Raw genomic sequence first — 11,439 nt, 5'->3', positions numbered from 1 at the left:
CAGCAGCAGCTGCTGCTGCTCGTGAGCAGCTGCTCCTGAGCAGCAGCAGCTGCTGCTGCTCCTGCTGCTCTGCTTCAGTTAGGGCTGGCTTAGCAGCAAGTGCTGCAGTGTACGTACACCCCAAAATCTGCTACCAAGCAGCATCCTTTGCACAGACAGGATGCATTTGAGTGATGCCCTCAGGGCTGCTTCCGTTGCTGCTGCTGCTGCTGCTGCTGCTGCTGTTGTTGGTGGGGTTGTTGTTTCTTCCGCTGCTGCTGGCAGCTGCAGCAGCAGCAAACTCAGGGGGGCCTCCGGGTGTATGCCGAGGGCTCCTGTGGCTCGTACGTTGGGGGCGAGATCTGCTGCGCACCTGGAAGCAAGCCACGAATGGGTTGCTGCTGCTGCTGCTGCTGCTGCTGCTGTTGCTGCTGGTGCCAGCGCGGCGCGGTGACTGCAGCGGCGACGCCGATGGGGTTTCAAATGGAGTGTTAGAGTTGCTGGCAGCAAATTCTGTCTGCTGCTGCTGCTTCTGCTGCTGTTGCTGCTGCTGCAGCTGCTGCAGTTGCTGCTGCTCCAGCTGCAGCTGTTGTTGTAACTGCTGCTGCAGCTCCCGCTGCAGCTGCTGTTGCTGCTGCTGCTGTTGCTCCTGTTGCTGCGGATGATGCAGCTCCCCCTGTTGTTGCTGCTGCTGCTCTTGAGTTGGCAGCTGCAGGTCTGTGAGCCGCAGTCGCGGGACTGCAACCTGCTGTTGTTGCTGCTGCTGCAGCTGCTGCTCCTGCTGCTGTTGCTGCTGGTGATGTTGGTGCTGCTGCTGCTCTTGATGCTGGTGGTGTTGCTGCTGCTCTTCTTGTTGGTGGTGGGTTTGCTGCTGCTGCTGCTGTTCCGGAGAAGAAGAGTGCAACAGCTGCAGCTGCTGTTGCTGCAGCTGCTGCAGTTGCAGCTGCTGCTGTTGCAGCTGCTGCAACTGCAGCTGCTGCTGCTGCTGGCAGTCGCCCAGTTGGGGAGCAGCAGCAGCTAGTCCACCACCCCCAGCAGCAGCAGCAGCAGCAGCAGCATGCGCTGGAGCTGTCGCTGTTTCCGGGGCAGAGAAGAGCCTTTCCAATCTGCTGCATATCCCTGTTGATGCTGCAGCAGCAGTTGCTGCTGCTGCTGCAGCATCTGCTGCAGCAGCATCTCTATCTGCACTGGGGATAATTCCTGTGGCTGTTTGGCTTGAAGCAGGAGATGCAGCAGACGAGGGAGCAGCTGCTGCATCTGCTGCTGCAGCAGCTGCTGCAGCAGCAGATGCATGCAGCGCAGCAACTGCAGCAGGAGCATCGGAGCCCCCGGCAGTAGCAAATAATTGCTGCTGCACCTTCAACTCCGGCAGCTGCAACTCACCAATGATATCTACTGCTGCTGGCAGCACGAAGTACCTTGGTTGTGCGGGTCCTGGTGCAGCAGCAGCAGCAGCAGCTGCTGCTGCTGCTGCTGCTGCTGCTGCTGCGGCTGCTGCTGCCGCTGGTGCGCTTGTTGCTGCAGGTACTTCTGCTGCAACAAGGCCCTCCTGTCCCTCAGTGCTGTCTCTTGCCGCCTCATGAGCTGCGGTGCCAGCTGGAAATGTGCTGCTGCTGCTGCTGCTGTTGCTGCTGCTGTTGCTATTATCGTTGTCGCTGCTGCTGCTTCGCTGCTGCTGCTGCTGATGCTGATGCTGGAGCTGCTGGGGGCATCCACTAGAGGAGGCGAAGAATGATTGCAACAGCTGCTGCTGCTGCTGCTGCGCTTTGTTTCTTATGCTGTTGATGTGCTGCAGCAGGTTTTCTGCTGCAGCAATAGACGGCAGCAAAGACGAAAATGCAGCAGCAGTTTGTCTGGGTGGCGATCTGCTGCTGTCAGCAGCAGAGGAGACTTCAATCCGCAGCTGCTGCTCCTCCCAGCCGCTGCTGCTGCTGCTACTGCTGCTGCAGAGAGCTTTCCGCTGTTTAGGCTGCTGCTGCTGCGTCTCTGCTCTTTCTGCTGCTTCCTCGGCGCGTATAAGTGCTGCTGCTGCCTCCTGCTGCTCCTGCAGCCGCTGCATTGCTGCAGCAGCAACCTCCAGCAAACCTTCTATCTGTCTTGCTTCTTGCTGCAGCACTTGCTGCTGTCCTAAGAAGCAACTCATCACTTCCTCTAAGAACTGCTGCTGCACACAAACAAACACCGACCATATTCGCTGCCGCTGCTGCTGCTGCTGCTTCTGCTGCTGCTGCTGCGTCGCAGCAATAAGCCTGGCAGCAGCTCGTTGTGTAGCCGCCATTTATTTGTTTATTTGCTGTTGTCGCTACCAGCAACAGCAACAGCAACAGCAGCAGCACCAGCAGCAGCAACAGCAGCAACAGCAGCAGCAACAGCTGCAGCAACACCAACAGCAGCAGCAGCGGCAATAGCTGCAGCAGCAGCAACAGCAGCAGCAACAGCAGCAACAGCAGCAGCAACGGCAGCAGCAGCAACGACAGCAGCAGCAAGAGCAGCAGCAGACGAACAGTTTTTCTTTGAATGAGAGCCTGAGCAGAGTTGCGGATGTCCTCCAGCAAACGCGAAGCAGTCATAAACACCATGCGGCTCCGCGACTCCAGCAGCTGCAGCAGCAGCAGCAGCAGCAACAGCAGCAGCAGCAGCAGCAGCAGAAACAAAGAAGAAGCAGGTGCAAGGACTAGAGAGGCAATAACACGTCAGCTGCACTCCAACGCATTTGCTGCCAGCTCAGCAGCAACTGCAGCAAAACAAATCAACAACCGATAGCCCCCCACAACAGGAACTGTTGCTGCTGCTGCTGCTGCAGCAGCAGCAAGAACGCCAAGTGCAACAAAGACGGCAGACCTTCAGCAGGTACACACTAGAAACAAACAGCAGCAAGAAGTATGCACCCAACGCAGCAGCAGCAGCAGCAGCAACAAACCAAGACGAGCGGAAACCCCAGCAGCAGCATCAGCAGCAGCAGTACAGAATGCAGCAGTCGCAATGGTAGGAGCAGCAGCAGCAAACCCACGCGGAACCCCCAGTAACAGCAGCAGCAGCAGCAACAGCAGCAGCAACAGCAGCAGCAGGAGCAACAGCAGCATAGGAGGACCTCGAGTTGTCTTTTTCTGCTGCTGCGGTGATCCTCCAGGTGTATTTGTGCCTCTTGAAGTGCTGCTGCTGCTGCTGCTGCTCGCTGCTGCAGCAGAGCAGCAGCAGCAGCTGAGTGTCTATACACCGCAATTCGCGCGTGAGAGAAGTGCGGCTCCGTTTCGCTAGCCAGGCAGCACCCACAGACCAGACTGCTGCACGGCACTGCAGCAGCAACAGCAGCAGCAGCAATAGCAGCAGTTGCAGCAGGTAAATAGGGACACAAAGCAGCAGAAGCAGCAGCAGCAACGCACACAGCAGCAGGCATCATCTGCAAAACAAGCAGCAGCAGCACCTGACTGGCTGCCAACAGCAGCAGCAGCAGCAGAAACAGCAGCAACAGCAGCAGCGGCAGCACCAGCAGCAGCAGCTGCTGCTGCAGCAGCTGCAGCAGCAGCAGCTAAACAACTAACCGCAGAGAGCGACGACGGGCTGCCAAGGATGGGCTTCGCACATCCTGAAACAGCAGCAACAGCGGCAACAGCAGCAGCAGCATCAGCAGCAGCAACAGCAGCAGCAACGGCAGCAGCAACAACAGAAGGAGAAAAACGACACTACACCAGTTGAAACAGCAGCTGAACGGCTGCTACTGCTGCTGCTGCTGCTGCTGCTGCTGATGCTGGTGCCCTTGCTACTGCTGCTAATACTGGTGCTGTTGCTTCTGCTGCTGCTGCTGCTGCTGTTTGGAGACTCACACTTGCTGTTCATTGTCTCTTTCCTCTGTCCCTGGAGGTCGGCGCTTCAGCTCGCGACGGCGCTGCTCCTGCTGTTGCTGCTGCTGCTGCTGCTGCTGCTCCTGCTGCTCCTCGAGGCGACGTCTGCGCTGCTGCTCCTCCTGAACAGCCACAGCAGCAGCAGAAGCACCAGCAGCAGCAGCAGCAGCATTGAGGCAAATCAAGCCGGTTAGATTGCCCCTAGGTGAGAAGCCATAGAAAGAAGAGGGCACACAGCAGCAGCTGCTGCTGCTGCTGCTGCCTCACTTCCTCAGCAAACTGAAGCAGCGCAAGGTTCTCCGCAGCAACGCGGCTCCAGCAGCGGCAGCAAGGACAGCGAATGGGAGCAGCAAGAAGAGAAGAGGATAAGAGAGCACGCAGCCTTTGCTGCTCTGCTGCTGCTGCTGCTGCTGCTGCTGCTGCGGTTGCTGCTGCTGCCGCTGTTGCCGTGAGAGCTGCTGATGGTGCAGCGTCTACGGCGCCCCAGAGGCCCGCAGCATGTGCAGCAGCTGCAGCAGGGAAGATGCTGCTGCCTTCCTGCTGCTGCTGCTGCTGCTGCTGCAGCTCAATGAAGCGACGCCTGCAAGCAGCCACCTCCATCAGCAGCGGCATCAGCGGTTGTGTTGCTGCTGCTTCAGCATCAATCAATCTGCAGATGCAGCTGCAGCACAAGGAGTGCCCTGAGCGCAAACCCTAAACCCTAAACCCTAAACCCTAAACGCTGGGTAGCTGATGCATCGCGCTGCCTGTAACTACACACACCCAACCCTAAACCCTAAGCCCTAAACCCTAAACCCTAGCTTACCGCATGACAGCACCTTGGGCCTGAATTCGTCATCAAGAGAGAAGCCCTCGAAGCAAATGGGGCATTCGTGTTTCTTGCTGCTGCTGCTGCTGCTGCTGCTGCTGCTACTGCGGGTGGACGGGTCTGCCGTCCCTGCAGCAGCAGCAGCAGAACTTTGTCTACCTGTCATCGTCTGGTGGAGCTGCGACTGCTGCTGCTGCTACATGTGTGGCTGTTGCTGCGACTGCAGCAGCAGCAGCAGCAGCAGCAGCAGCTGCAGCTGCAGCAGCGGCTCGCCACTGCAGCAAGTCTTTCTGCTGAAGCGCAGGTGACAGCAGCAGCAGCACCAGCAGCAGCAACAGCAGCAGCAGCAGTGGCTGCTTAGGAGCAATAGGATATAGCTGGGGGCCCCTGGGGCCCCCGGGGGCCCCCAGCTGTACCCTCTTTTTATCTGCTGCTGCACTGGGGGCCCCCAAAGAAAGTTAAGAGGGTGGAGGGGGCCCCCTGAAGATGTTTCTGAGTAAACCCTAAACCCTAAACCCTAATTAATGGTTTAATATTAAAAAGCAAGTTTAAATAAAGTAAAAGAGAAGAGGGCAGGAACTATCAACGCTCCACAAAGACAACCAGCTATGCCTACTGAGAAGAAACCCTAAACCCTAAACCCTAAACCCTAAACCCTAAACTATAAAAACCAAGACCTAAGCGACAAAAGAATAGAAAAATAATTCTTGTTTAAACCCTAATTGCAAGCTAACCCTCAACCTGCAAGGGCTGGTCTCGCGAGCCGCTGCCGCCGCTTCCAGCCAGCCTGGGCGCCCTAAACCCTAAACCCTAAACCCTAAACCCTAAACCCTAAACCCTAAACACTAAACCCTAAACCCTAAACACTTGATGCGGTTCTTCAAGATTTGGTAGGGACTTTCGAATAGATTCACCGAGGGTTTAGGGTTTAGGGTTTAGGGTTTAGGGTTTAGGGTTTAAACAAGCTACAGCGCCACGCTTCGACAGCGGTCTCCTCCGTGCAAACCCTAAACCCTAAACCCTAAACCCTAAACCCTAAATTCTCAGCCATTAGTTATTACTTTTGCGAGGCATATAACTTCTTGTTAAGGGTTTAGCTGAATTCAATAGATATATTTTTTGTTTTTTTAATGCCTTACTGCCCTCAGGGTTTAGGGTTTAGGGTTTAGGGTTTAGGGTTTAGCAGACAACAAAGGGTTATAAAGGAGTTAGCAAGAAGACGTCAAGAAGTATTAAATAGAACAGAGAAAAAACAAACAAAGCACAATAACAAATTATTTATCTTAAACAAAATAAACAATAAAAAGGGTCTTCATAAGAATAATAAAACAAACAAAACAAACAATAAATGCAGATAACAGAGTAAAAGGTTAAAAAAGATATTAAAATAATAATATTATGAGTAAATATTAATAGATAACAAATAATAATATATATAATAACTGATAACAATTAGATATAATTAATAATACTAATAGATATAAATAATAATATTTAATATAATAAATAATAATATATATAGTAAGTAATAATAATAGATATTATAAACTATAATAAAAGATATTATACTTAATAATAATAATAATAAATGTAATATATACTATTTATAATAAAGAGTAGTAATAATAATAGATATTATAAATAATAACAAAAGACATTATGCTTAATAACAATAATAATAATAGATGTAATAAGTGCTATTTATAACAAAGAGTAGTAGTAGACCTAACAGAAAATAATAATATATAATGAAGAAGCAAAGTATATTAAATAGATATAACAGTAATATATTAAATAAATAATAATAATAATGCGTAAAATAATAATAGTAATAAATATAAATAATAAATAACATTATATAAAAACATAATAGGTATAAAGTATAGTATATTTACAAGATAATAATATATTAAATTAAAGACTAATAATTAATTTAATAAAGAAAATAAAAGAGTTTAATAAATAAATAAACATATATAACTTGATTAATAAAAAACAAAAATATTAAAATATAATAATATGTACGAGAAGCCCCCGATAAGAGCCGATTATATATATATATATATATATATATTATATATATATATATAACTGAGGTGTATATACACCTCAGGTGTATATACAGCTCAACCGTATATACACCTCCACTGTATATACACCTCAGGTGTATATGCACTTCAGGTGTATATACAGCTGAGGTGTATATACACCTGAGGTGCATTTTGGCTGTACAAGGAGGTGCAGCAATGTTGAGTTAACTGCACATCTGCAGATAGCTGCTGCTGCTGCCGCTGCCGCTGCCTCTTCTGGTGCTGCTGCTGCTGCCGCTGCTGCTGCTGCTGATGCTGTTGCTGCTGCGGCTGCTGTTGCTGCGACGCCTCCCTCACACTAACATCGGGGGCAGCAAGCAACCTGAAGTTGCAGCAAACCCTAAACCCTAAACCCTAAACCCTTGCTGCGGCAGACACTAAACCCTTGCTGCAGCAAACCCTAAATTCTCGCTGCAGCAAACACTAAACCCTTGCTGCAGCAAACCGTTCCCACCGACCTGACTGGTTTGCTGCAGCGGGGGCCTGGTGGGCACAGACCCTAAACCCTAAACCCTAAACCCTAAACCCTAAACCCTGTAAGTATACCTTGAGCGTGAGTTGAGGTGTATATCCACCTCTGATGTACAACAAAACGAAAACAAAGGAATGCCTTATAACACGCAACCCCCTTTGTCTCCTGAGCTGCTGCTGCTGCTGCTGCTGCTGCTGCTGTTGCTGTTGCTGCTGCAGATTCTACTAATGCTGCTTCTGCAACAGCAGCAGCAGTTGCTGCCGCATCTGCAGCTGCTACTAATGCTGCTTCTGCCGCAGCTACTAATACTTTAGCAGCAGCAGTTGCTGCTGCTTCCCCTGCTTCTGCTGCAGCAGCTGCTGCTGCTTCTGCAGCTCCTGTTGCTCCTGCCACAGCTGCCGCAGTTGCTGCCGCTTCTGCTGCTACAGTTGCTCCTCCCCCTGCAGCTGTTGTTGCTGCTGCTTCTGCTGCTGCAGTTGCTGCTGCTTCTTTTGCTGCAGCTGCTGCAACAGCAGAGATTGGGGTGTATGCTCACCTCCATCCGGCAAACCACTGAATGAAGACGCAAGTGCTGCCTTTACTCTGCTCAAATACACATATACAGCAGCAGCAGCAGGTGCTGCTACTGCAGCTGTTGCTGCTGCAGCAGCTGCTGCTACATTTGCTGCTGCTGCTGCTGCTGCAGCAGACAGCACCCACACAAACGCAGAGACTAAACCCGCACTGCAGGCGTCTCCTTCTGTCTCCTCTTCAACATATACACCACATTAAAAGAATAATAATAACAAAATAAACAACAAGAAAATTAAAATAAAATATAATAATAAAATCATCATAATAAAAAATACAATCGGAGACACCCATCTGTCTCCTGTCTCCAATCCCCACGTCCTACACCTAAAAGATGCTGCAGCAGCTGCAGCAGCAGCAGCTGCTGCTGCTGCTTCTGCTGCTCCAGCAACAAGTATTCTTCTCCTTCAGCGAGACGCTGCCCTAACCAAACAGCAGCAGCAACAACGGCGGGAACATCAGCATCTGCAGCAGCAGATGCTGCAGCTGCTGCTGCTGCTGCTGCTGCATCCGCCTCGCCTACTGCGAGGCGGTGCTCTTCACATTGCTGACGGTTCTTCTGCTCGGTGTTGCTGCTGCTTCGACTTCTGCTGCCGTTGCTGCTGCTGCTTCTCCTGCTGCTTCTGCTGCCGCTCCTGCTGCTACTTCTGCCGCCGCTTCTGCCGCTGCTTTTGCTGCTGCTCCTGCAGCAGCAGCAGCAGCAGCAGCAGAGGGAACGTGCGGAAGTGCTTGCTGCATTGCGGTTAGACTGCTTCGGTTTCCTGCGCATGCGGCTGGAGAGCAGCAGGTGCTGCTGCTGCAGGATCAGCAGCAGCAGGAGGAGGTAAGTGGGTGCTGCTGTTGTGTTTGTGTCCTTGTCGAGCAGCAGCAGCAGCAGAAGCAGCAGCAGCAACAAGACCAAATGAAGCAAAAGAAGCTAGAAGGAAGCAGATAAGAACAAGCATGAATCTATCTTTGCTGTGTATAGACAGCTCAAACAAAGGTGTTGCTGCTAAAGAAGTTAAACCCCCGGCTGTCATGCATACACCGAGGAGCTTTCCTAAGTGCTGCTGCGGTGTCGTGCGGTGTATGTACAGATACACTTGAACAGACATTAAAGGTGCATAGAGTGCATATAGAACAGCAAGTAAGTATGCTGCTGCTGCAGTTGGATGAAGCAGCTGCAGCAGAGACACACCAATCAATAAAGAGCCTAATGCGTTTACTAGCAGCAAACATATATACACCCCAGCAACATCCGCAAGCAAGCCTAGAAGAGGCGGATAAAAGCAAACAATAGCTAGCAGCAAGTTAAGTACTTCAATTGCATGCGGCAGCAGCAGCAGCTGCTGCACGCTCTCACCGAAAAACACTCCTCTTAAAAGAGTAAAACTAAAGTAAGGGATGATAGGCCAGTAGGAGAGACAGAATATCTGCTGCAGCACGAACTCAGCTGTCTCCTTGTGAAGCTGCTTCAGCTGTCTCCTTATTAAAACCCATCGGGCAGCAAACAGTCTCTCGCTACGCTTCTTCTCACAGCTATTAAACACACATACACTGCAACTCCTGCTTGCTGCTCCCTTTGCATGCAGCAGCAGCTCCTGCTGCTGCTGCTGCTGCTGCTGCTGCTGCTGCTGCCCCTCCACCTCTTCCTTCCCCTGTTGCTGTTCATTCTCTTGCTTCTGCTGCTGCTGCTGCTGCTGCTGCTGCTGCAGGTCAGCAACAGTTGTGCAGCAATCAAATTCAAAACCCCAACCCTCATCTGCTGCTTCTAATCCCTCCCCCTGCTGCTGCTGCTGCTGCTGCTGTTGCTGCTGCTGCAGTTGCAAGACAGTGTGTTGGCTGTCTTGCTGCGAATTCATTCGAGCTGCGGGGGCCCCCATTGCTGCTGTCGGTGCTTCAGCAGTATCTGCTGCTGCCGCTGCAGTACTAGCAGCAGCAGCAACAGGAGCATCATTAGCAGCAGGAGAGTGTTGCGGATGCACATGAGTGCATGGCGTCTGCATGTGCTGCAGCTGCAGCCCCTCTTGCTGCTGCAGCTGCTGCTGCTGCTGCTGCTGCTGCTGCTGGTGGTTGGTGTTTGTGTCTGCAGCAGGAAAAGGTTTCGTAGGGATGAAGAGCAGAGACAAGAGAACTGCAAGCAGCAAACAGCTGCTAAGAACTCCTAAGGAGACAACCTGCTGAGACAGCCCAGGCCCTCGAGGGTTAGCTAGCTGCTGCAGCACAGTAGGAAAGCTCCAGGCTAAGCAGCGAGCAGACATAAGAGCAGCAGCAACGCAGCTTGGCTGCTGCGGAAACAAAGTAGGCAGACACAGGAGACCGTAGAAAGCTGCATCAATGCCTAGTCCATACACCCCAAACCCCACAGCATACAGCTGCAGCTGCTCTGAGGAGACACCAAATAAGCAGCAGCCGAGCAGCATAAGGCAGCTTCCTATTGTGCTTGCTGCTTTAGGGCCTAACATATCTAGCAGCAACCCTCCTATGAAGGAGACTCCGAAATCAGAAGCTGTTGCTGTTGCAAAGAGACGAGCAACAGCTACATCTTGTGCTTTGCACCGTGCACTCCCTGCTGCTGCTGCTGCTGCTGCTGCTGCTGGTGCTGCTGCTGCTGCTGCTGGAGATGAAAAAGAGACAGGAGACACAAATAGAGGAGACTCAGAAACAGAAGGACCTGCCCATACGGCTGGATTAACTTCCGCTTCACCCTGCTGCTCCTCCCGCTGCTGCTGCTGCTGCTGCTGCGGCTGCTGCTGCTGCTGCTGCTGGGGAGACAACTCCTCATCACACAACCATTCATATGCACCCCAGTAAAGGAGACACTGCCTTAAGGGGGCCCAGTTGAGGTAGTGGGGCCCAATTAAGACAGCCTGCAGCAAGAAGATTAGCAGCAGATACCATCGAGACAAGCGGCAGCATAACAGCCTGCCAGGCTTTGCTGCTGCTGCTGCTGCTGCTGATGCCGATGTTGCTGCTGCTCCTCCTCCTGCTGCTGCCAATCCTGCTGGTGGTGCGTCTGCTTCCCAACCCGACTGAGACCGCTCTGTCGAACCACCTGAGGCTGCTGCTGCTGTTGCTCCTGCTGTTGATGCTGCTGCAGCTGCTGCAGCTGCTGCTGCAGCTGCTGCTGCAGCTGCAGGAGCAACTTCATTCGCCCCCTGTTGCTGAATATGTTCAACAAATCCATTCATCACGCTGCTGCTGCTGCTGCTGCTGCGGAGTATGTACACTTCAACTGTCTGCGATTGCTCTCCCTGGTGGTCTACCTTCTGCAGCAAGCCCCCGTTGGGAGTTGCTGCTGCTGCTGCAGCTGCTGCTGCAGCTGTTGCAGCAGCTGCTGCTGCCTCTGCTGCTGCGGCTCCAGCATCTTTCGAGGCATCTCTGCCGCCAAGGGATGTCCCCAAGGTAGCAGCAGCAGCAGCAGCAGGAGATTTACTTCGTGCTGCAGGTCTACTGGTTGCTTCTAGAGGCCTCATAGAGGCGTTACAAATAAATATATATATAAATAACCTTCAGCTTCAACCCCACGAGCCCAGCAGACACGTAGCCGGCGGATCAAGACAGTTTCTGCTGCTGCTGCTGCTGCTGCAGCAGCAGCAGAACAGCAGAAGACACAGAAGAATGTAACAGCAAATACAGCCCCAAGCAGGACCTTACTTAAAAATATACTACTAACTCCCCTCCCTGTCGCTCCAGCAG

At 51.9% G+C, this 11,439-nt stretch overlaps 2 protein-coding genes across 2 annotated transcripts; both read right to left on the bottom strand.

The window, feature by feature from the left end:
• Positions 1-130: 130 nt before the first annotated feature.
• EAH_00028470 (hypothetical protein, conserved) lies at positions 131-2,122 on the bottom strand (the record flags this gene model as incomplete). The annotated part of the gene is made up of 1 exon (XM_013396311.1): positions 131-2,122. The coding sequence occupies one exon, from the start codon at positions 2,120-2,122 to the stop codon at positions 131-133; it is 1,992 nt and encodes a 663-aa protein (XP_013251765.1).
• Positions 2,123-3,516: 1,394 nt separating this feature from the next.
• On the bottom strand, positions 3,517-11,216 carry EAH_00028460 (hypothetical protein, conserved; the record flags this gene model as incomplete). The annotated part of the gene is made up of 11 exons (XM_013396310.1): positions 3,517-3,565; positions 3,804-3,943; positions 4,089-4,501; positions 4,627-4,758; positions 5,364-5,416; positions 6,889-7,041; positions 7,165-7,202; positions 7,306-7,721; positions 8,087-8,166; positions 8,285-8,444; positions 9,104-11,216. The coding sequence occupies 11 exons, from the start codon at positions 11,214-11,216 to the stop codon at positions 3,517-3,519; spliced, it is 3,747 nt and encodes a 1,248-aa protein (XP_013251764.1).
• Positions 11,217-11,439: the final 223 nt, after the last annotated feature.

Source organism: Eimeria acervulina, genomic scaffold (genome assembly GCF_000499425.1).
Source record: "Eimeria acervulina Houghton genomic scaffold, Eah_scaff250, whole genome shotgun sequence".
NCBI lineage: Eukaryota > Apicomplexa > Conoidasida > Eucoccidiorida > Eimeriidae > Eimeria > Eimeria acervulina.
Note: the sequence above shows the minus strand (reverse complement) of the source record. Positions and strands in the feature narration are given on the sequence as shown.